This window comes from Chenopodium album, chromosome 10 (genome assembly GCF_948465745.1).
Source record: "Chenopodium album chromosome 10, dcCheAlbu1.1, whole genome shotgun sequence".
Classification (NCBI taxonomy): domain Eukaryota; kingdom Viridiplantae; phylum Streptophyta; class Magnoliopsida; order Caryophyllales; family Amaranthaceae; genus Chenopodium; species Chenopodium album.
This window is the reverse complement of record NC_137843.1, coordinates 1808186-1830221: the sequence shown is the minus strand read 5'-3', so window position 1 is coordinate 1830221 and position 22036 is coordinate 1808186. Positions and strand designations below refer to the sequence as shown.

At 34.3% G+C, this 22036-nt stretch overlaps 2 protein-coding genes and 2 pseudogenes across 6 annotated transcripts; all 4 read left to right on the top strand.

Moving 5' to 3' along the window:
* Nucleotides 1–333: 333 nt before the first annotated feature.
* Nucleotides 334–3104, top strand: LOC145563064 (putative indole-3-acetic acid-amido synthetase GH3.1; annotated as a pseudogene). The gene is made up of 4 exons (XR_014094503.1): nucleotides 334–753; nucleotides 1329–1430; nucleotides 1554–2341; nucleotides 2433–3104. The product of XR_014094503.1 is annotated as a putative indole-3-acetic acid-amido synthetase GH3.1 (transcript).
* Nucleotides 3105–4953: 1849 nt separating this feature from the next.
* On the top strand, nucleotides 4954–7607 carry LOC145563063 (putative indole-3-acetic acid-amido synthetase GH3.1; annotated as a pseudogene). Its single transcript, XR_014094502.1, has 4 exons — nucleotides 4954–5274; nucleotides 5774–5875; nucleotides 6107–6895; nucleotides 7025–7607. The product of XR_014094502.1 is annotated as a putative indole-3-acetic acid-amido synthetase GH3.1 (transcript).
* Nucleotides 7608–9231: 1624 nt separating this feature from the next.
* On the top strand, nucleotides 9232–13597 carry LOC145563062 (uncharacterized). 3 transcript variants are annotated; one of them, XR_014094501.1, is made up of 6 exons: nucleotides 9232–9632; nucleotides 11612–11679; nucleotides 12513–12638; nucleotides 12846–12916; nucleotides 13025–13334; nucleotides 13488–13597. XR_014094501.1 is itself a non-coding variant. In XM_081623472.1 (6 exons), exons 3-6 carry the CDS (start codon nucleotides 12636–12638, stop codon nucleotides 13573–13575), a joined length of 486 nt encoding a protein of 161 aa, XP_081479598.1. In that variant the 5' UTR covers nucleotides 9244–9632; nucleotides 11612–11679; nucleotides 12513–12635; the 3' UTR covers nucleotides 13576–13597. The 3 variants fall into 3 exon arrangements, 1 of the variants encoding a protein (XP_081479598.1); XM_081623472.1 differs by having other exon boundaries at nucleotides 9244–9632; nucleotides 12513–12652; XR_014094500.1 differs by lacking the exon at nucleotides 12513–12638 and having other exon boundaries at nucleotides 9241–9632.
* A 3117-nt stretch (nucleotides 13598–16714) lies between these two features.
* On the top strand, nucleotides 16715–21316 carry LOC145561897 (metal transporter Nramp3-like). Its single transcript, XM_081622024.1, has 4 exons — nucleotides 16715–17358; nucleotides 19113–19249; nucleotides 19361–20013; nucleotides 20488–21316. Exons 1-4 carry the CDS (start codon nucleotides 16838–16840, stop codon nucleotides 20707–20709), a joined length of 1533 nt encoding a protein of 510 aa, XP_081478150.1. The 5' UTR covers nucleotides 16715–16837; the 3' UTR covers nucleotides 20710–21316.
* The last annotated feature ends 720 nt before the right edge of the window (nucleotides 21317–22036 follow it).

The window sequence follows — 22036 nt, the reverse complement described above, 5'->3', positions numbered from 1 at the left end:
ATGTATATACGTGTCACATGGCAATTTATTATTATTATTATTATTATCTTACAACATTGACAACTTATTATTAGTGGTATGCATTTGTTTATGCATGTGTGCTGACGTCCATTTAAAAAAAAAAAAAAAAGTAATAAGATGCCAATCTGCACATCACAATTAGAAAACGACCCCGCAACCAAGTGATTTCCTAATAATGTAGTAGCACACTCAATGCATGAGGTGAATTAACAATCATTAATCAAAAATGCATGGTTTTATAGATTAATATTATTAATCATCTACTCGTAACTTCAAACGTGTATCACGACTTCTTTTGCCCAGCCTATTTTGCCCTGGTCATATTACTTATGAAGTATATACAATATATAATCCTCTTTCCAATCTCCCATTTTCAACCAAAACAACAACAAGAGCTTCTAAATTAAGCTACTATCACAAACTTACAACATTTTTACTACGATTGACGATGGCGAGGAAAGAGAAAGATGTGGCTGCGTTGGAATTCATTGAGGAGGTGACGAGGAAGTGTGAAGAGGAGTAAAGGAAGGTTTTGGCTCATATTTTGAGCCAAAACGCCGACACCGAGTACTTGAAACGACATGGTATGAAGGGGTGTGTCGATGTTGAGACATTCAAGAAGAAGATTCCGGTGGTAACATACGAAGATATTCAACCTGATATTCAACGTATTGCTAATGGGGATTTTTCCCCTACTCTTTGTGTCCAACCAATCACTGAATTTCTTATTAGGTAATTCTATCTTTGAAAGGTGTCTATTATCTACACCGCTAGCCATTTGCATAAAAATCCAAACTAAGTCCAGTCCAATATCGGTAAACTCCTGCGAATTGAATTAGCAATTTGAATTGAATTGGATTTAATTTTTTAAAACACTCGGATTTTCAAATCGAATTTAAAGGGGTTTAGATTTATCCAAATAGAGTAAACCAAAACTTAGTTTTAAACTACTAGCTAGAAATCTTGAATTATACTCTGTGCAACATATATAAAGCACAGTACAATAGGCTAATTCAAATTCCTCAATTAAACTACTTTATCCAAATAGAGTAAACCAAAACTTAGTTTTATCCTCCTTAAGGCATATTTTAAAAATAAATTGTTATTCAACAACTTTAATCGGAATTTGATCGTTTTGACCCACTATTCCAACATTAACCACCTCACCACTACACCACACCACCTTTTCCGCCCAAACCACCCACCCAATCCAACCCAAAACCGCCCCTACTCACCAGCCTATGACAAAGCTATAATTACTCGCACTCAAAACTTAAACTAATTAACTTATTTGGTTATTATTGTAGCTCGGGAACTTCAGCAGGAGAGAGAAAACTGATACCAATGACTTCTGAAGAGATTGAACGGAGGTTGCTGTTTTCAAGCTTTTGCACACCTATTATGAACCAGTAAGTTGATATTCTTAATTGGTCAACGATAGCGTTTTAGGTATCGATTAACAATAATAATATGACAAAATCGAAATACTAAAACTAATATATATTTTTATTTGGTTAAATATGTATTAACAGATATATGCCAGGCCTAGACAAAGGAAAAGGCATGTACTTCCAATTCATCAAAGCAGAAACAAAAACTCCAGGAGGTCTTGTGGCTCATCCACTTCTCACATGCTACTACAAAAGTAGCTACTTTAGAAACCGGCCTTATGATCCTTATAACGTTATAACTAGCCCCCACGAGGCGGTACTTTGCCTTGACTCTTTCCAGTCCATGTACGCCCAATTGTTATGTGGCCTTTATGAACGTCATGAGGTCCTCCGTATAGGAGCTGTCTTTGCTTCTGGCCTCCTCCGGGCCATCCGTTTCCTCCAAGATCACTTCCACAACCTTTGCCATGATATCAAAACTGGCACTCTAAGCTCAACTATCACTGACTCGGACCTACGAACCTGCATGAGTAAGATCATGAGGCCCGATCCGGAGCTTGCGGAATTTATTATCAATACATGTCAAGTTGAGAATTGGGAAGGGATAATCAAAAGGATTTGGCCCAATACTAAATACTTGGAAGTGATTGTGACGGGTACAATGGCCCAATATATACCTACATTGGACTATTATAGTAATGAGTTACCTAAGGTATGTATTATGTATGCTTCCTCGGAGGTTACTTTGGGCTCAACTTGAACCCAATGTGTGCCCCCTCGGAGGTTTCCTACGCTATAATGCCTAATTTGGCATATTTCGAGTTCATCCCACTTGGGGACAACTTGGCCCCTAAACTGGTAAACTTGGCTGATGTAGAAGTTGGAAAGGAGTATGAGGTTGTAGTCACCACCCATTCAGGATTGTATAGGTAATTGATTTTAATAATTCATGTTTCTAGATGATAATGTAAATAGAAAGCTTTTGATTTATTTGTTGACTAGTTACTTCAATTTGTATAGGTACGAAGTTGGGGATGTGTTACAAGTGACAGGGTTCTATAACTCTACCCCACAATTCAAGTTCATTAGGAGGAAAAACGTGCAACTAAGTATTGACTCGGATAAGACGGATGAATCAGAGTTGCTAAATGCGATAGAGAGTGCATCAGCTTTGCTCAAACCTTTTAACACAAGAGTTGTTGAGTACACAAGCTATGCAGATACCAAAACTATACCGGGACATTACGTCATTTATTGGGAGCTTTTAACTAATGACACCACAATTGGGCTAGATCATGAGGTATTGGGCCAGTGTTGTTTAGCCATTGAGGAGGCCCTTAACTCGGTATACCGACAATGTCGGGTTGCTGACCGATCAGTTGGTTCGCTTGAGATCCGAGTAGTGAAGAATGGAACATTTGAGAAGTTGATGGACTATGCAATATCAAGAGGAGCATCTATCAACCAGTATAAAGTGCCTAGGTGTGTGAATGTCATGCCTATTGTGGAGTTGCTGGACTCTAATGTAGTTATGGCCCAATTCAGCCCATCTATGCCCCATTGGAGCCCATAAAAAGGCTCCATTTAAGCCCATTAAAATGTAACGGTTAGTTTGTTAGCGGACACTGGGCTATCAATAGCTGTATAGCACCACGTTGTTTGACTTGTATGAGTTGTACACGGTGGCCGGTAGTACATTGTGTTTAATTATCTGTTTTTTCAAAAAAAAATACTTTAGTTAATTGTATTTTTTAATTTTATTTTCAGTCGTGATAAAAAAATTCCAAGAATCTTTGGCATGATGGTTTTGAGAATTACAATCTTAGAATTCAATCTTTTAATTCCAAAAAAAAAAAAAAAAAAAAAAAAAAGTGAATAAATAAATTCAAAACATGGTTTTGTCTTTGTTAGAGAACAATTTTTTTTTTGTTCTCTAACAAAACCATGTTTTTATTGTTAGAGAACAATTAGGGTGCGTTCTATTCACCTGATTTTTACTTATCTGATCTTTTCTGATCTTATCTGATCTTATTTGAACTTATTTTAGATATAAATTAAACTTGAGTAACCCTGACTAACCCTTATCACAACTTATCTAAACTTATTTGAACTTATTTTTCCTGAACTTATCTTATCTGAACTTATCTTATCTGAACTTATCTAAACTTATTAACCCTTATATGAACTTATATGAATTTTATTAACTCTAAAATAAGTGGAAATAAGGTGAACAGAACAGGGCCTTAAACTATACGAATAGTAGTCTAGAGAAATAAATAGATAGTTAAGAGAAAAAAAAAGTATATAATTCTTATACTTCCTCGTTCTCAAAGTACTTGCAATACTTTACCTAAAAAAGAAATACTTGCAATATTATGAATTTTACATTGGTCAATTCACAAATTATTCATTACTTGTAACCTTTTTGAGAGAGAAAGGAAATAAATAATTAAACTTAATTGTAATTCTTAAAATTACAATAAAATATATTTTTTAAAATATGCATAAATTTAACAATTTTACAAAGTATTTGTTATAAGGACTAGCAACTAATTCCCTCCATTGTGTAATATCATGAAATTTTATCATACATATACTTTTCGATATTGATTATATCTCATATGGTTAATAGCTTGATTATCCATATGAACTTGTAGCTAATTAGAAACTTCTTACCACGTTGCTAACACCAAACCATATAGCACAACTCTAACCTCTGCTTTGAAAGAGTTACATGAGCCAAGATTAAAGAATATGCATACTGAACTTACCTATGCAGACCTTGAATATTTGATTTATTAGGGTGGATTTATATTTAAGCTATGATATCTTTGTAGATTTTATTAGCTTATGTATACATATATATAGTGATGTTAGTAGTCAATTTATTCATTATTGGAGATTTGGAGATAAAATAAAATATAGTTTATTTAGAATTATTGTTTAGTTGAGGAGACAAGCATTTATTATGCATTAAAAGATAAAGACAAGTAAATCTTAGTTGAGTATTGATCGGGGAAAGATGAATATGGAGTAGTCTTCATATCCTTGTGTTACTAGCAAATCAAACTGAACAACCACCGCATTACACAGTGTTAAGCCTTTCACAACTTCACGCAAGAAATGCATTAAAAGTCCTCTTTATTTTCAAATATTTCTTCCTTGTTTATGGAAAACTCATCAATTCCCTAAAACAAAAAACAAAAACCAAAAACCAAAAAAAAAGAAAAAAAAAAAAAAAAAGGGCATAAGTTTAAAAACTTGATCAATAACAAATTAAGTAGTTTAATTAACAAACATTAGTCGATTTTTCATTATAAAAAGTGAATGGAGTTTTACTTAAAAATTAGTTAGGTTATCCATAAATTGTTAAATGATTGGTCATGATACTCATGAATGTCCTCCTTATTGACTCATCACGTACGTAACTTCCAATCAACGTGTATCATGACATTGTTTTGCCTAGCTTATTCTGCGTGGCCTAGCTGGCTATATAAACTTCTCTTTCCAATCTACCATTTGCAACCCAAACAACAACAACAACAAGAGCTTCCAATTAATTGATATTATAGACAATGGCAGCGAGGATAGAAAAAGACACGGCGGTGTTGGAATTCATTGAGGAGGTGACGAGCAAGTGTGAGGAGGAGCAAAGGAAGGTTTTGGCTCATATTTTGAGCCAAAACGCCAACACTGAGTACTTGAAACGACATGGGATGAAGGGGTGTGTTGATGTTAAGACATTTAAGAACAATGTTCCAGTGGTGACATACGAGGATATTCAACCTGATATCCAACGTATTGCTAATGGGGATTTCTCCCCTATTCTTTGTGCCCAACCAATCACTGAATTTTTCACTAGGTAATTCTCTTAGAATTGTTTTTTATTTACTCTGTGTTTACATACGAAGTACTACATACGTATGTTGTACGGAGTAACTTTAACAGTTCTCAATGCTTGAATTTGTTAATTTTTGTTTTTACATTTTTTACTCTTGTTCTTTAATCTTGTGGCGTTGTGCTCATATCAAATGGTGCAATAAAAAAAAAAATAAAAAAAAAATGGAGTGAAGTATACTTTTAAACATTTTATTAAATGGAGTAAAATAGTCATTGAAGTCAAAGTTTATTACAAGTGCACTATCAGTCTATCATCTTTACCTTTATTTATTTTTGGCAAACACATTATACAATATTTTCCTTCTCACACCATATTGTTTATAATTTTTACTTGATTTTTTTTCTTACTCTTTCCGTTTAAAATACATCGCTTGAATTTTACACTATTAATATTACTATATCTTTGACTTAGTTTTTTTTACTAATATATGAGTATAATAAATACTTGGTTATTACTGCAGCTCGGGTACTTCAGCAGGAGAGAAAAAACTAATACCAATGACTTCTGAGGAGATGGAACGTCGGTTGTTGTATTCCAGCATGTTCATGCCTATTATGAACCAGTAAGTTGGTATCCTTTATTGTTTGGCAGGAACTGTAAATATTATGATTACGTCAAAATACAAGCTTAGATTAAAAAAATAATAAATAATAATAATAATAATAATAATAATAATAATAATAATAACAATAACACACACACAGTACACAACTTCATTAGGTGTGTAAACTTCGTATATAAAAAAACTTTTGATCATATATAGTTATTTATTTGGTTGAATTTGTATTAACAGATTTATGTCAGACCTTGAAAAAGGAAAAGTTCTTTACTTCAAATTCATTAGGCCGGAAACAAAAACTCCAGGAGGTCTAGTGGTTCAATCAGTTCTCACAAGCTACTACAAAAACAACTACCTTAAGAACCAACGTTATGATGACCCTTATAACATCAATACTAGCCCTCATGAGGCGATAGTTTGCCTCGACTCTTTCCAGTCTATGTACACACAAATGTTATGTGGGCTATATAATCGCCACGAGGTGCTCCGTATAGGAGCCGCCTTTGCGTCAGGCCTCCTCCGAGCCATCCGCTTCCTCCAAGTTCACTTCACTTACCTTTGTCACGACATCACCACTGGAACCCTAAGCTCGGTAATCACTAACTTGGGCATACGGGCTTGCATGAGTAAAATCATGAGGCCTGACCCGAAACTTGCGGAATTCATTATCCATGCATGTAAGGATGATAATTGGGAAGGGATAATCAAAAGGATTTGGCCAAATACAAAGTACTTAGACGTGATTGTGACGGGTTCCATGGCTCAATATATACCTACATTGGATTATTATAGTGGTGGCCTACATAAGGTAAGTAATAGGTACATTTCCTCCGAGTGTTTCTTTGGACCTAACTTAAACCCAATGTGTGCCCCATCGGAAGTGTCCTACACTATATTGCCTAACACATCATTTTTTGAGTTTATCCCACTTGATAACGCGGCTAATCAAATCGTGGACTTGGCTGACGTGGAGGTCGGAAAGGAGTATGAGATTGTAGTCACCACACAAGCAGGATTGTATAGGTATTTGTTGGTATTGATCGATACTGTTGGATAGTATACTAATAATGGTAGTCTTTTCAGGATGTTATTTTTATTTTTTTGGCAACATATTGTTTGAAATTTCTATATCTACTACTTTTGAAATTATAGGTACAAAGTTGGGGACGTGCTATACGTGACAGGGTTCCACAACTCAACTCCACAATTAAGATTTATTAGGAGGAAAAACGTTCTACTAAGTATTGACATGGATAAGACAGATGAATTCGAGTTGCAAAATGCAGTTGAGAATGCATCAACTTTGCTTAAACCTTTCAATACAAGAGTTGTTGACTACACAAGTTATGCAGACACCAAAACCATACCAGGACATTATGTCATTTATTGGGAGCTTTTAAATTATGACACTTCTACTGGGGTAGATCATGAGGTATTGGGTCAATGCGCTCTAGCAATAGAGGAAGCCCTTAACTCCGTATACCGACAGATTCGCGCTGATGACCGGTCAATTGGGCCACTTGAGATACGAGTAGTGAAGAACGGAACATTTGAGAAGTTGATGGACTATGCAATATCAAGAGGAGCATCTATTGACCAGTATAAAGTACCTAGGTGTGTGAATGTCATGCCTATTGTGAAGTTGTTGGACTCCAACGTAGTTATGGCTCAATTTAGCCCTTCTATGCCCCACTGGAGCCCATAAAAATGATCCCTTTAAGCCCATTGAAATTATGATGTTAGTGGATTGGGCTATCGGTTGCACGCGTTGTGTAACTTGTACCCAGTGTACATTGTTTTGATGGGTCATAGTCAACTCACGGCCTCATGGGAAGTTGAAAGCTGAAATACTCACTAAACACTATAAATTTCTTTGTAATGGTGTCTTATTCACATTTTCTTTGTACTTTTAGATAAAATAAAATTGATTTGTTAAAACTTGAAACCCATAACATTTTTTTTTAACAATGTATGTTATTAGATGAATCTTGAAACTATTGAAAAATCAAAACCAATACATCTATTGAGTAAAGAAATTTAGACATTTATATTGTTTGGTGTATGCATAATACATATAGCCAAAAACCTCACAATAGGATATTGGGATAGAAGTGTCCATTGTCCATACAGTGATTTAGGACATGTTCTCTTTAGATTATTATTAAAATACGGTCAAAGTTTAGTCAAATTATTAAATTAGATTATACTAGATCAGATAATAAAAAATTCAGATTAGACCAAATCAGACCTTATTAAAATCAGATATGGTTTAAATTTTGCTTAATCTTGAAGACTTGTACTTAGCCCAACATGATAAAGATGCCCAGTTATCTTTTTTATTGGCAGGCCCAAAAAATGATCCATGAGAAGTTTTATCCAATTTAATGCGCTTAGAAAGCCCAAGATGCAAATATGCCCAGCTGCTATGATTTTGTTGTTAATCCAGTCCATCAAATTTGTTAAAATATGCCTTTAAATCAATTTGATGAATCAATTTGCTCTCTACAAACGATCCAAGTAGTCCATCCAACATATTATTTGTTATTTCATATGTTTGAGCTATGATTTTCTAATTGTTCTTGTTCCAGGTATGGATCCAAGGGTTCCGGCTGGCACGAGCTGGGTTTAGTACCTGCGCAAGGCAACACACGTGAACTGCCCTCGGGAGTGGCTCGAGGAAACCCCTCTGATGCCTAAGTTAGAATGTGTTTAAAAGAGAGAAAGTGTACTTAGAGAGATAAGTGATGTAATAGAATGTTTGTCTAACCTCTTTTCCGTTGTACTTTATCCCTTATTTATAGGTGTACGATCTCCTTTGTGGAGAATTCTACTTGGTCAGCCTACTGGCTGACTCTGCCAGGCTGGTGAACCCTTCTGATTGTTCTTCCAGCGATGAGTGCGTATCCCGAGAATGGAGCCAGGAGCCTGGTGTGGGAGCTATCCCGTACAGTACTTATTTTCGAAGCCTCTTTCATCTTTGTTTCGGGAGTATTGTGCCTAATCTAATTTGTGCGAGAACAATAAAAATTCCACTCATTTGCAATTGCTAGTAAAAATGTTTCTTAATTACACAGTGAATTACATAAACATGGGTTTTAATTTGATTATTTAAAATGTTTTTCATTAATTTTTCTTGTACTGGTCACAACAATTTTTTATTTAAAGGTAAACTTAACCAAGTGCGACACTCTGACTAATTGACATTTCTCTTCAACAAAAATGAAATAGATTGTACAGCTCCGGGCTCGCCCACAATGATTGTATTTTAGTAATCTCGTATTATCGTATATGTATAATTTTTTTTTTTATTTTATTTTTTTATAATTGTATTACAGCAACATATAATGTTTTGTAGTGTCGCTATAACAACAAGAGTTGGATTGCAAAAGGTGGGACCAAGGTTGCCCTGGATAATTAAGGAGGCTCCAATTATAAGAAGCCATGTGCAAATGCAACCTACCATTCCTATGAAATACAAAATCAAATCAATTTCTTCTCTTAATAATTATTCTCTTAACCGCCCGCCATTATGCCTTGATAACATACTTGAAATTATATCAACTACCAGTCTTACCCACCTCAACTATCTTTCTTCTACACCTTTCTCTCTCTTTCTTTCTTTCTTTTTCTTTTTTTCTTTCTTTTTTTTTTTCTTCTCTTGAATCTTCATAAGTTTATCATTGTGAAAATTACACAAATTATTAACGGATTAATTTTAAGACGCTAATCTTGAGATGATTCCCCTCATCTTTTGTTTAAGGTATGTATTTTTTTTTTTTTAATTTGATTCTTCTAGTTAATCCACTTTTCTTTGTTATATTTCTTTTCTTGTAGTGGTTTTTACTTGATAATGTGACTTTACATGACCTAATTGTTCGTATCGATTATTTCATCAGTTATGTAAGTATTTGTTTGGGTGATATAAATGTATAGATACTAGAGATTTATAGGTAGCAAATACATGTGTGAATTGTAAGTGTTTAGTTGATAAGAATATACTTAATGTTCAGAAGAAGTTTGAAGCGAGATAAGTGGAAGTTCTACTACCCAAGTTCAATCAAACAATTTTATTGCACTTGTTAACGGGAAAAAAATATTAGTATGCGATATAATGCGTTATGCCAATCAAACCATAAAAATAACATTTGTATATATATTGGATAGCAGAGTTGGATTGAAATCGTTGAAATACAGTGTGTATATTTATAATTAAAAAAAAAAAGTGATTCGATTAAGGTAAAAAGTGAATGACGTAAAGTAAATTGTTATCGTAATGGAGCATACTTAATGGTCCCTAAATATACTTATTACTCTCTGTGATGATGTTTGCTTGACGTTGAAGACAGGAGCTGAAAATTAAAGCAAGATTTATGCTCCGTAAAAGAAAAGAAAAGTAAAAAAAATGGAAAATAAGCATTTTTTTTTAGGCAATTAAGGAAATATAAGCAACTGTTTTAAAAAAAATAATAATAATTGCTTTTATTTCAATCCCTAAAAGAAATGTTCATATTTCTATTTTTTTGGGCTTTAAAAATCTGGCAAGATGGACAAAATTGAGCGATTTCCTCAAATGATACTTATTTTTTTTAATAAGCATACATGTGTACATCACTTCAAAAATATTGCGTGCTCTGCTTATCTTCCATGTTTAAAGTGGTTCACAATTTTTATTTATTTATATTTTTTTTCTTCTTTTTTTTTGGGTTCAACACAAAATTTAAATCAGTTGAGCTAGTAACTTTGTCTCCTTGTTCTCAAGGAAAATTTCAAACCTCTTACTCTATCAAGGCATGTATATTGTATCCATAAGTTTTACACTTTAACGTGTTATGATTAGGGTTAATAAGAAGATGAAGAAATGCAGAAGCTAAGGTCAATTTGTAACTTTTTTCATTTTAAATTGTCTCAACTCCCATAGTAGTTAATACGGATTGCATTATTATCATTGGTAATATACACTTTACAATTTTTTTATAAAAGAGTGTTCTAGTACAGTGATTTATATGAGTTCGGAGTAAGGGTCTATTAAATTCAACTTATCTATACTTCTATATTAAAAGGCATTCCTAAAACAAAATATGTTTCACGTGTCACCTTTTTCAAGTTCGACATGTCAGTAATATGCGCCACATGTGATTATAAACATAACATGTATTAGGTTTACATCTGAAAAATGCTTATAACAAGACTTGAACTCAAGACCAACAAATTTTAAATTAAGAGTCTTACCATCTTAGCCATTTATTAATTGTGTTTTTTTATCCAACAAAATTATAGTTAACTTAGATAAGTTAATTTGTGTCTTATTATATTTCCATTATGTAATGATTGAGTTCGACAACTAAAATATGTTTAATTATAGCAAGACTTAAACTCAAAATCAATGAGTCTTACTATCTAAACAGTCGAATTTGATTAGCAAATTAAACAAGTACAAACTAGCAATCCGGGGCATCGCCTGGGCCACACACTAGTTTTTACTTATTTCAAGTCTAATAAATTTCGATAAGTTTAGTCACGAAAAATAACTTTTGTTAAGGGTTAACAATTCAAATTACAACTAAAATAACTTTTAGAAACATACCATAATATTTACGAAATATTATTCAAGTAATAAATAACATACTCCATAGGTGTACCTTGAGCAGGGCATTTATTACAAAATAATGGAGTACGTGTTTTATATTTATGATTTAACTGTAATTTTTATGATTATCTTTTTCATATGCATGTTTCCAGGACAATCCTTGGACTGTGACATTAATACGAAGCAAACATAAGAAGTTATGTGGGACTGTTCTATTGAGGTAAGCAGTCTTCTTGGCAATATGCTCGCCTCATATACTCCGTACAAATTAAGGTTTTAATTTGGGCATGTCCATAGATAAAATATCTGATAGTAAAATATCTGAGAGATTTTTCTATACAGTTCATCTAAAAGATTTTTCACATACTTCTTAACAATTACGCCATGTGAGTGATGTGACTATGAAGTATGAACCCTTCACAAGATTCGTAACCCAAAAAATTAGAGAGTTTAGGAAATTTAATTAAATAAAAAAGAATAGGAGAATTTTAAAACTTAATTTATCTACAACATTATGAATATCAAAATTCCAATGTTACTGTACATCGAGACAACTTTTACAAGTATTAAATTTATGGTAACTTTTGGGCTTTTTTTGGTTAACTTTTATCAATAAAGTATAAATATTTTTTATTTATATCAGGGTAACTTTCATTCATTACAAGGTATTCCATAACTTTTAATCATTTTAAGATAACTTTATAACAAATGTACAATATTTTTTGTATTTCATCTCTTATTTTTCTCCTTTTTAAAAAAAAAAGAGTAAACTAAATTCATTTTTCTTTCCTCGAACATCTTCATTTATGTTACCATATCCAAAGTATTTATATATTCATCTGACCATCCAGTCAAAAAAAAAAAAAAAAATCATCTGAGCATGTCAGACTGGAGGTGGGGTAATAACTTTGATAACTTTAAGACACAAATCTTTTGGTTTGTTTAGTAATTAGTATGGAGTATCCTTATCAGTTTGTAAAATAAGGTAAAAACAAAGTATAATGAATTTCATTCAACTTCGCATGCATGACCTTAAATATTATGTGAATGCAGCATACTGTTGTACACCTAACGCATCAAATAAATTTGGTGGCACGTGCACGACAACTACACACGCGCACCATGCCCATGCCCTTACCTATCGCAAGAATTGGATTTAAAAAGTACACGGCATAAATGGTACAATTATACAAGTACGGAATACTGTATTATTTTGAACTGATGTGTAATTTACAAGTATTTAGAATGAGATAAAATAAATACAACGTAAATTTATATAAACCTTTTTTTTTTTTTTTTTTTTTTGTAATCCGTATTCATGTACCCCTTCATTCCCTTTTTAATTTTTTGTTAAAGTCTCCATGACTCTCTATTTTGGATGAACAGGACTATGGCTTGTGCTACTTGCTTCGTCTATTATTTCATGATCCGATTGATTGCATATTTTGCAGTTTTAGGTAAATTAATTTGTACAATTAGGATGATTCCTGATAAACTAAATCATTAAAGTTCATACACTATTAGTTATTATTTAAAATCTAATAATTTAATTGCAATTTCGGCAGCGTTGTTGGTAATAATAACTGTTGCAGTCCTTAAGCTTATAGGAGAATGGACTAGAGATACAGAAGAAAGTGAAAGTAACCCTTTGATGTCCCAATGTAACATCAATAAGATAGTAACAACAAGCTATGGAACATATGAGCGCGATCTCGAGTCCGAAAATTGCAGCAATAATGATAACATTAGTAGCAACTCTAGCAAATGTTCAGCATTATATGATGCTAATATATGCATAATTTGCTACGACGAGCACAGAGATTGCTTCTTTGTACCTTGCGGTCATTGTGCTACTTGTTTTGCGTGTGCTCAAAGGTAATGTACACTACAAGTTCCTTATCATAGTTTTTCTTTCATTTTTGGCTTTATTGTCTCAAAGTTTTTTTTCCCCTTAAAAGATTGAACTAGTTTTGCTATGGTGGTACTGGTTGCGTCTTTGTCTAATTGTACGTTTATATACATTTGCAGGATATTTTATGAAGAGAATAGGCATTGTCCTGTATGCCGAAGATTCATTGGAAAAATTAGAAAATTGATAAGTTTTTATGATAATTGACAAATTGATTGGTGTTCATTCATTTTCAAGGTGTACACATCAGAACCTATCGTCATTTTTCAAAGAATTGTGTATATCCCTACAAAATAATTGACGTACATATATCTTTTTTAAAAGTTAAAAGTACTTATTATGTGCATTTAGATCTAGTAACCATATACTTTGTATTTATGATTTATCAGTAGTTAACTTGAAGAAGTAATGGTCGTAAACTATATGCTAATCTTTCTTCCCCTCTTTTTACGAGTGCTTGACTTGAGAAGAACAAGGCCCTTGATAAACATGGCTTAATGGCCCATACGATGGATCTCCAGGCCCAATCTCAATAAACAATAGCAGCCCAGTGCTCAAAATTTCAAATGTGTTGTAAAGCCCTTACCACAAAATTTACAGTAGTTAATGGGTGAGCTCATTGCCAAATTTAAACATTTAGTGTAATAAAAATGAACATTTTTATAGCAGAACATATTGTACAATAATTTTGTATTTTTTAATAATCAAATGTTTATTTTCCTGCAGTATAATGTTCATTTTTATAAAATAAATACGGAGTATTCATTTTCATGCCATATGATATTCATAATTATAAAAATAAATGTTTATTTTTTTTAATTAATACAAATTTTGTGTTTGTTCAGTTGTATAAAATATTCGTTTTTATAATATAGGATGTTCAATGAACATTAGCATTAATAATTTTAGCTCAATTGCATGATATCCATTCAAGAGAATAAAACAAATCAAGGTATTTAATTTGAAGCTTACAAAAATGTTGATGAATAAACAATAACATCATAGGTTCATTTTTATTTACAACTGAAATGATCAGTAATATAATAGCAAATGTACAATTTTTTTTTTTCCAGTTTCATAGTCTCTTTATTTTACTCTTATATTATAAATGTTTATTTATATATAATGCAATGTTCAAAAATAAATGTTTATTTTTTTTCTAGTAGATGTTCATTAGCTGGGCGCATAACCAAGAATTTATACAAAATTTAGGCAGTTAGGCCCAAAGCCTGGGCATAGATGATAAACCATTTGAATTTTGAAATTAAAGTCCAATAAACTTTGTGGTGGTCTCTTTGACAAACTCGTGTGAGATGAAAATGTACAACCATAAACCATAGTCATTTCTTAATCATTTGTCTATTAGAATTTAATTTGTTCATTAGAATTTTAATATGTTCATTACAATCTTTGGCACACTTAACAAGTTACAAAACTAACAACAACCTACAAAGGACAAACATGTACATTTATTTTATGGGGTCATGGACTCATGGTTTATGACAAAATCACAATTTGTAGTCGTATTATCTTCACGTTTGGATGGTGATAACGTAATAACGACTGTTGACATATAGTTTTAGCTTGCCCTACCAAATTATGGCATTAGCTCCGTACAAATGTTGAGCGTTATTCCAGATTTCTCGCTCAAATGGCGTTCTTCTCTATATATTTTATAAAATGTGCGTTAAAACTTTTGTATATTCTACTATCTATATCTTTCAAAGTTGCAACTAATATGAAACGGAGGTACTATTAATGGTGGGCTTATTATCAATAACTTTTTTCCATTTAGGTTTAATCGTTTAGATGAAATTTACATTATTGCATTTTGTAACTCTATGGACGAGGAAATGACGCTCCTTACCCCCTAGGCCCTAGCTAACCAAGAATGAGCAAGATGTGTGTAGAAGTGGGAGGTAAGTAGCGAAAGCGCGAGCCTCACACAAGCCATTGATAAGACAACGACGTAGAGCATCTTGTGTACTTGTGGTGGCCCTGCACACTTGGCGGCTTCCTTCTCCGCTCACTTTCTTTACACTTTCGTTTTCTTGGACTCAATCAAATCTTTTTATCTTTCCTCACTTCAACACAAAAATTGAACATAAGAAAAAAATAATAATAGCAGCCAATATGATTCCTGTTTTCTTAGAATTTGTCAGAACATATCTTTTTCAATATAATGAAGTTCGCTTTAGTGATTGGAGTAAAAGAAATATGCCATGGAATGAACCAAAGTGCGGTTTAAAATAAACACGCATCAGGCATCACCTTCAATTACTCCAAAGTCCAAACGAAAGGTATCAGTCGTATTTACACTTCAGTTCTTATCAAGGAATAAAGTTTGTACATATATACAAATAAATGTTATGATATTGTTGCTAGGTATCTTCAAGTTCACACCATCTATTATTCTCTGTAATGTCATTATCATTAATGATCATTGTGTATTATCATATAAAAAAATGGACTTGTATATTTGAATGTACAATAAATTTCAATTAAGTTTGGATAAATACGGATAAGATACTATTCAATTTTATTTTACACACAAATTTTTATATTTGTCAAGTGTTACTTGAGTTTCTCGGTCAGGGGTTACTTGAGTTTTCGGAGTTACCTGAGTTTCTCGGTCAGGAGTTACTCGAGTTTCCTAGGTTACTTGAGTTTTTGGGGTTACTTGAGTTTCTCGGTCAGGTGTTACTCAAGTTTTTCGGTCATGGTTACTCGAGTTTCTTGGGCAGGGTTACTCGAGTCACAATTTTTTGTATGTGGCCTGATTGAGAAATTCGAGTAATCCCTAACTGAGAAACTCGAGTAACCCCTGACTGAGTAACCCTTAACTGAGTGAACCCCTCGAGTAACCTCTATTCAAACCCCTCAAGTAACCCCTGACTGAAAAACTCAAATAACCACTGATTAAAAAACTCAGGTAAACCCTAACAAAAAAACTTGGGTAACTCCTGCCACATTGTGTGGCCTACTGCACCAAAAAATTGCTGCTTATGTATTCTATTCTTTAAGATTCTATTTTTCTTACCTCATTTTAGCTATTTGTATTAGGTTAAAAGTTAATTACTGTTTGGTAATTTTTTGTAGGCAAACGGTATAACATACTATTATATTTTTTTTGGTGTGTGTGACATGGCAATTTGCATGCCACATATGATCATATTATGACAAAACATCCACATTTCCCATGAGCTTGAGAATTTCAAATAGACTTGGTTAGTTGGTTAGTAACGCAAAATAGTCAAATAGAATATAGACCACTTCCTCAAACAAGGTCAATTTTCCACTTTCACCTTAAAAAAAAAAAAAAAAAAAAAAAAAAAAAAAAAAAAAAAAAAAGTAAAATCTGCAAAACCGGTAGTTAACTTTCTCTTCCCGCATCTATTTATTCGCCATTTCTTGATTTCTTATTATCTCAATCCTTCATCCAACCACCTTTTTCTCTCTCCCCGAAAAAATGGCTGACCCTCACGAACCACTCCTCTCCGCCGCCACAAACTCCGACGAGGGAGAATTCGAACCAACAGAAAAAGTCCACGTGGTAGGAATCAACGAAAACGACGCCGCATTAGACGACTCCAAAACGCCGCCGTTTTCATGGAAAAAACTCTGGTTATTCACTGGACCAGGGTTTCTGATGAGCATAGCATTCTTAGACCCAGGTAACTTGGAAGGTGATTTACAGGCTGGTGCTATTGCGGGCTACTCTCTTCTATGGCTACTGTTTTGGGCCACTGCTATGGGCCTCTTGATCCAGCTCCTTTCGGCCCGTCTTGGTGTTGTAACGGGCCGGCACTTGGCTGAGCTTTGTCGTGATGAATACCCGAATTGGGCCAGGTATCTGTTGTGGGTTATGGCGGAATTGGCGTTGATTGGGTCTGATATTCAGGAAGTTATTGGAAGTGCTATTGCTCTTAAGATTTTGAGTCATGGTTTTTTGCCCCTTTGGTGCGGAGTTCTCATTACTGCTTCTGACTGGTAATTTAATGCTTCATTTTATTTTCCAATCTCTATTTAGTTGTCATGTTACTAATTATATGAGTATGATATTATCAATGTGACAATTAATTTCGTACCAAGCAAATATCTTTTATTGAGTATATTTTGCTAATTCATATTTAATTTGGCTGATTTTTTTTATTTTTTTTTTATTTTTTTTCATATAATTAAAATGTTGTTGTCAAGCGAGGGTTGCATGAGTCATGACTCATGAATGAGGCATATTCCCTATTAATTTTGTTTGATGGATAAAATGATGGAAATTTTGTTTTTTACCACCTCACAAAAACACGAAAATCTCTTTTACCACTTCCCAAAAAAAGTATTTTACTTTACCACCTCATAAAAAACACGAAAATAGGTTTTACCACCACTGAACTGATTCCGTTTAGGAATCCGTTAAGTGGGCCATAAAGCCACGTGTCGTGTTATTATTGGCCAAAAAAAAGAAAAAAATTAAAAAAAAAAATTAAAAAAAAAGAAAAACCTAAAACTACCCAGCCACCACCACAGCGCCACCACCCCCTTCCCCCCAATTCACCACAACCCTCCCCGAAACCACCACCCGCGTCGCACCACCAGCCCCAACCCACCTGAACCCTCCCCCTCCCTTTCCCACAACTGCGTCGCCCCCAAAAACAACCAAACCCAAAACCCTAGATCCCCACCACGGCCATGAATCTAGCCACAAATGGCCGAAATCGGCCGGTTTTGGGGCTCAGTGGCCTTGATCGGCCGATTTCGGCCTTTTAAGGCCAAATTCGTGGTCGTTTTTAGGGGGGATGAGTTTTGGGTTTGGTGGTTTTTGGAGGCGATACGGTTGTGGGGAAGGGAGGGGGAGGATTCAGGTGGGTTGGGGCTGGTGGTGCGACGCGGGTGGTGGTTTCGGGGAGGGGTGCGGTGAGTTGGGGGGAAGGCGGCGGTGGCGCGGGGGTGGTGCTGCGGTGGTGGCTGGAGTAGTTTTAAGATTTTTTGTTTTTTTTTTTTTAATTTCTCTTTTTTTTTAACAAATAAAATGCTGACACATGTTACTGTGGGCCACACTTAACGGAATTTTTGGATGGAAACCGTTAAGTGGTGGTAAAACCTATTTTCGTGTTTTTTATGAGGTGGTAAAGTAAAATATTTTTTTTGGGAGGTGGTAAAAGAGATTTTCGTGTTTTTGTGAGGTGGTAAAAAACAAAATTTCCTAAAATGATATTCAGAATTTTACGTTTGCTATATTTAATTTGGTGGGCTAAAAGAAAGGGAATGAAAAGAAAATTAAAAATTGTCAATAATCTCATTCATATTTGGAGTACAATTGTACAAAGATATAACTGTACAATTGTTGCAAACACTGAAGGGTCAATGTAACAGTGTAATAGAATTATGTTAATCAGTTAATGCAGTTAAAATAAGTGCAGTAGAAAATCTCTGCTTTATTACCCTGTAATCGACTTTACTAGTTAAGTAGATTTTGAGTCTACTTGACTGGTTGAAACAGACTAAAACAATTCCTACTTTAGTGATAAAGTCCACTCTCACAGTCTCACTTACTAACTGTTGTGTTGAATTTGTTATACAAACTAAGGTCTCTCTAATATGCACCAAAAAATTGAAAATTTTGGCCTCAGTTTTATTGGCATGGCTTGGCTTAACGTTGGGACGTGTACACGATGCCTTAGGGGCTGATATTTCGCGCTCAATCTAGCTAGTACTTGTGTAACTTACTGTGAGTATTTCTATTGCAGTTTCATGTTTCTATTTCTTGAAAGCTATGGTGTTAGGAAGCTTGAAGCAGTGTTTGCTGTCCTTATTGCGACAATGGGTCTCTCTTTTGCATGGATGTTTGGTGACACAAAGCCTAGTGGTTCAGAGCTCCTTGTTGGTGAGCGAATTCCCCCTGGAACACCACATACCTTTTTAGCAGCGTTTAGTGACGGTGGGATATATTTCCTGTTTCTTTGCTAAACTGTCGAATGGCTTTTCATTCTTGCAGGTATTGTTGTTCCGAAGCTGAGCTCAAAAACAATTCAACAAGCTGTAGGTGTTGTGGGCTGCATTATTATGCCTCATAATGTGTTCTTGCATTCTGCCTTGGTACAATCAAGAGATATTGACAAAACCAAGCGAGGGCGGGTTCAAGAAGCTCTCAATTACTATTCAATTGAGTCCACTCTTGCCCTCATTGTCTCTTTCATCATCAACCTGTTTGTCATGACCGTTTTTGCTAAGTCATTTTATGGCACACCGGAGGCAGAGACTATAGGTCTTGTGAATGCTGGTTATTATCTGCAAGAGAAGTATGGGGGAGGGTTGTTCCCAATTCTATACATATGGGCCATTGGTTTGTTGGCCGCTGGCCAAAGCAGCACTTTAACTGGAACATATGCCGGGCAATTTATCATGGGTGGATTTTTAAACCTTCGGCTGAAGAAATGGATAAGGGCATTGATCACACGAAGTTGTGCAATCATCCCGACTATCATTGTTGCTCTTTTATTTGATACGTCTGATGACATGCTAGATGTCCTGAATGAATGGCTAAATGTGCTGCAGTCTATCCAGATACCATTTGCTGTCATTCCACTCCTTTACTTGGTTTCCAAAGAGGATGTCATGGGTGATTTTAAAATTGGTCCTGTTCTCAAGGTATGCTAAATCTAGCTTTACTCTGCTTGGCAGCCGGAATTTTGGTTTTTTATATTTCACGTGCTTTTCTGGACATATATGCTTGATTTAACTGTATAGATTTGCTATTTATGAAAACAACACACTTCACTTAAAACAATTATCCATTTTTAAATATTTGTTCTGCTACCAACAGTCATTTAACATATTCTGCAGACCCTGCTTGCTGAGGTGTCGGCGAGACCTGTGATAATTTTAGCATAAGTGAGTTAAAATTAATGAGAATGAAGTGAATCTGAGAAAATAGCATAATCATCTAATAATTACATTTATATTCTTGTTGCCATATTCTTTATATGTAAGGATCACTATAACTGTTTCTAGAGCTTTTTAAGGTTTTTATTTTTGTCTCTCAAAAAGTCAGAATCATATCAGGTGGTTCTTCATGTTTTGTTCAAAAGCTAAGCATGTATACATTTGTTTTTCTGTTTACAGACACTGGCTTGGCTTGTAGCAGCCCTGGTGATTGTGATCAATGGGTATCTGATGGTGGAATTTTTCTCCGGGGAAGCAAGAGGATTGTTGTTTGGCTCCATAGTAAGTGTTTTCACTGCTGCATATATCGCATTTGTCGTATATTTGATTTGGAGAAGTGTTACCTTCCCATCCTGGTTTAGCTCCAATAATTCGAAGAATGTTGTGACCGTTGTAAACTAATTACATGTTTACTGTGCACCACCCCCATTGATTAGCAAAGGGCCAAAATAAAAGGGGATACCAATTACCTAACAGAAGAACTAATCTACTGTCATCTCGCGTTCCATGTATGTTCATCTTCCAGGCTGAGTGTGATTCATTTTTTTAGATTTCCACCCTAATTATTATTGAAGGCCAGATTTGTACAAAGCTAAGGAGCTGGCCTACTGCATTTCTCTCTTTCTTCTATTTTTGAAGGTATGAAACCGAATTCAGGCCTTCCTTCTCTCGAGGCCTATTTGTATTTCGTTGTGCCATATGAAGTCAAGTAGAGCATATTGTTTCACCTGACACTGGTCATGCACTTCCTTACTTATTATGAGAAAAAAAAAGAGGGAGTTCTATGTTTCAGCAAATTTGTAATACAAGTAGTTTATCAGCAATATGTACAGTGAGAACAATATTATTACAATGTACTGCAACTCTGCAAGGGTTGCTGCAGGTGGTATGACCATCATTGCCAACCAGCAGATAACTCCTCTCTGTATACCTGTGGAAGTTGTTTATCTCAGAAGACTAAAGTGGAAGCAAGTGTGCTTTTTATTCACAAGCTTAGCTTCAATTTTTACTCATTATTTAGGTTCAATACTTCTCTTCTTTTTAAAGTGTGATGAATGCTGAGTAATTTGAAAATATATAGCATTTGCATATACCGAGAACTTAATCTACCGTGCTCACTTAGCATCAACGTAAAATGTAAACTCTCAACACTAGAAAATGAGAACATTTTACGGAATAATACAAAGTAATAATTTTTTTTTTTCAATTTAATCCCTTCAAGTTTGCTCCATACTATTTTTGGTTGTAAGGGATCATACAATTACTCTCATAATCTTTACATTTGGTTTCACTACTACTCTCTCTCATCAATTTTTTTTTAAAAAGAAAAAAAAAAACAACTTTTACCCTATGGAGCAAACAAAAGGGGAGAGAGAGAATACTATGCAATTATTTTTACGTCCTTTAGAATAAGTCATTTTATTCGGTCCTTACTAAACCCTAACAACAAAATATTTTCTAAAAAACAGGAATTTTTGGATCTAGTACAAGTACATGTCTCTTATGTTGAATGATAATCTACCCATCACGACCCAAAAGCAATGTGATGGCTAGGTGGCTCGTGTACAAGTACAATTGTGTCGGGCAGGGCCAAGCCAACGTGCCTTAGGTTAGAAATATGTGACTTGATGATTTGATATGAAGACATAATGTTTGTACTTGTACCGTACTTATGCTAAATTTTAAAATTAATATACTCATATATGAATGGCATATGTAAGCCTCTCGT

Excerpts from the sequence above, each read along its gene's own strand:
- LOC145563062 (XM_081623472.1), top strand. Across the intron at positions 12,917-13,024 it reads TGCATATTTTGCAGTTTTAG|CGTTGTTGGTAATAATAACT; the intron begins GTAAATTAATTT and ends CAATTTCGGCAG. Across the intron at positions 13,335-13,487 it reads TGTTTTGCGTGTGCTCAAAG|GATATTTTATGAAGAGAATA; the intron begins GTAATGTACACT and ends ATACATTTGCAG.
- LOC145561897 (XM_081622024.1), top strand. The coding sequence starts at position 16,838 with ATGGCTGACCCTCACGAACCACTCCTCTCCGCCGCCACAAACTCCGAC. Across the intron at positions 17,359-19,112 it reads CTCATTACTGCTTCTGACTG|TTTCATGTTTCTATTTCTTG; the intron begins GTAATTTAATGC and ends TTTCTATTGCAG. Across the intron at positions 19,250-19,360 it reads TGGTTCAGAGCTCCTTGTTG|GTATTGTTGTTCCGAAGCTG; the intron begins GTGAGCGAATTC and ends TCATTCTTGCAG.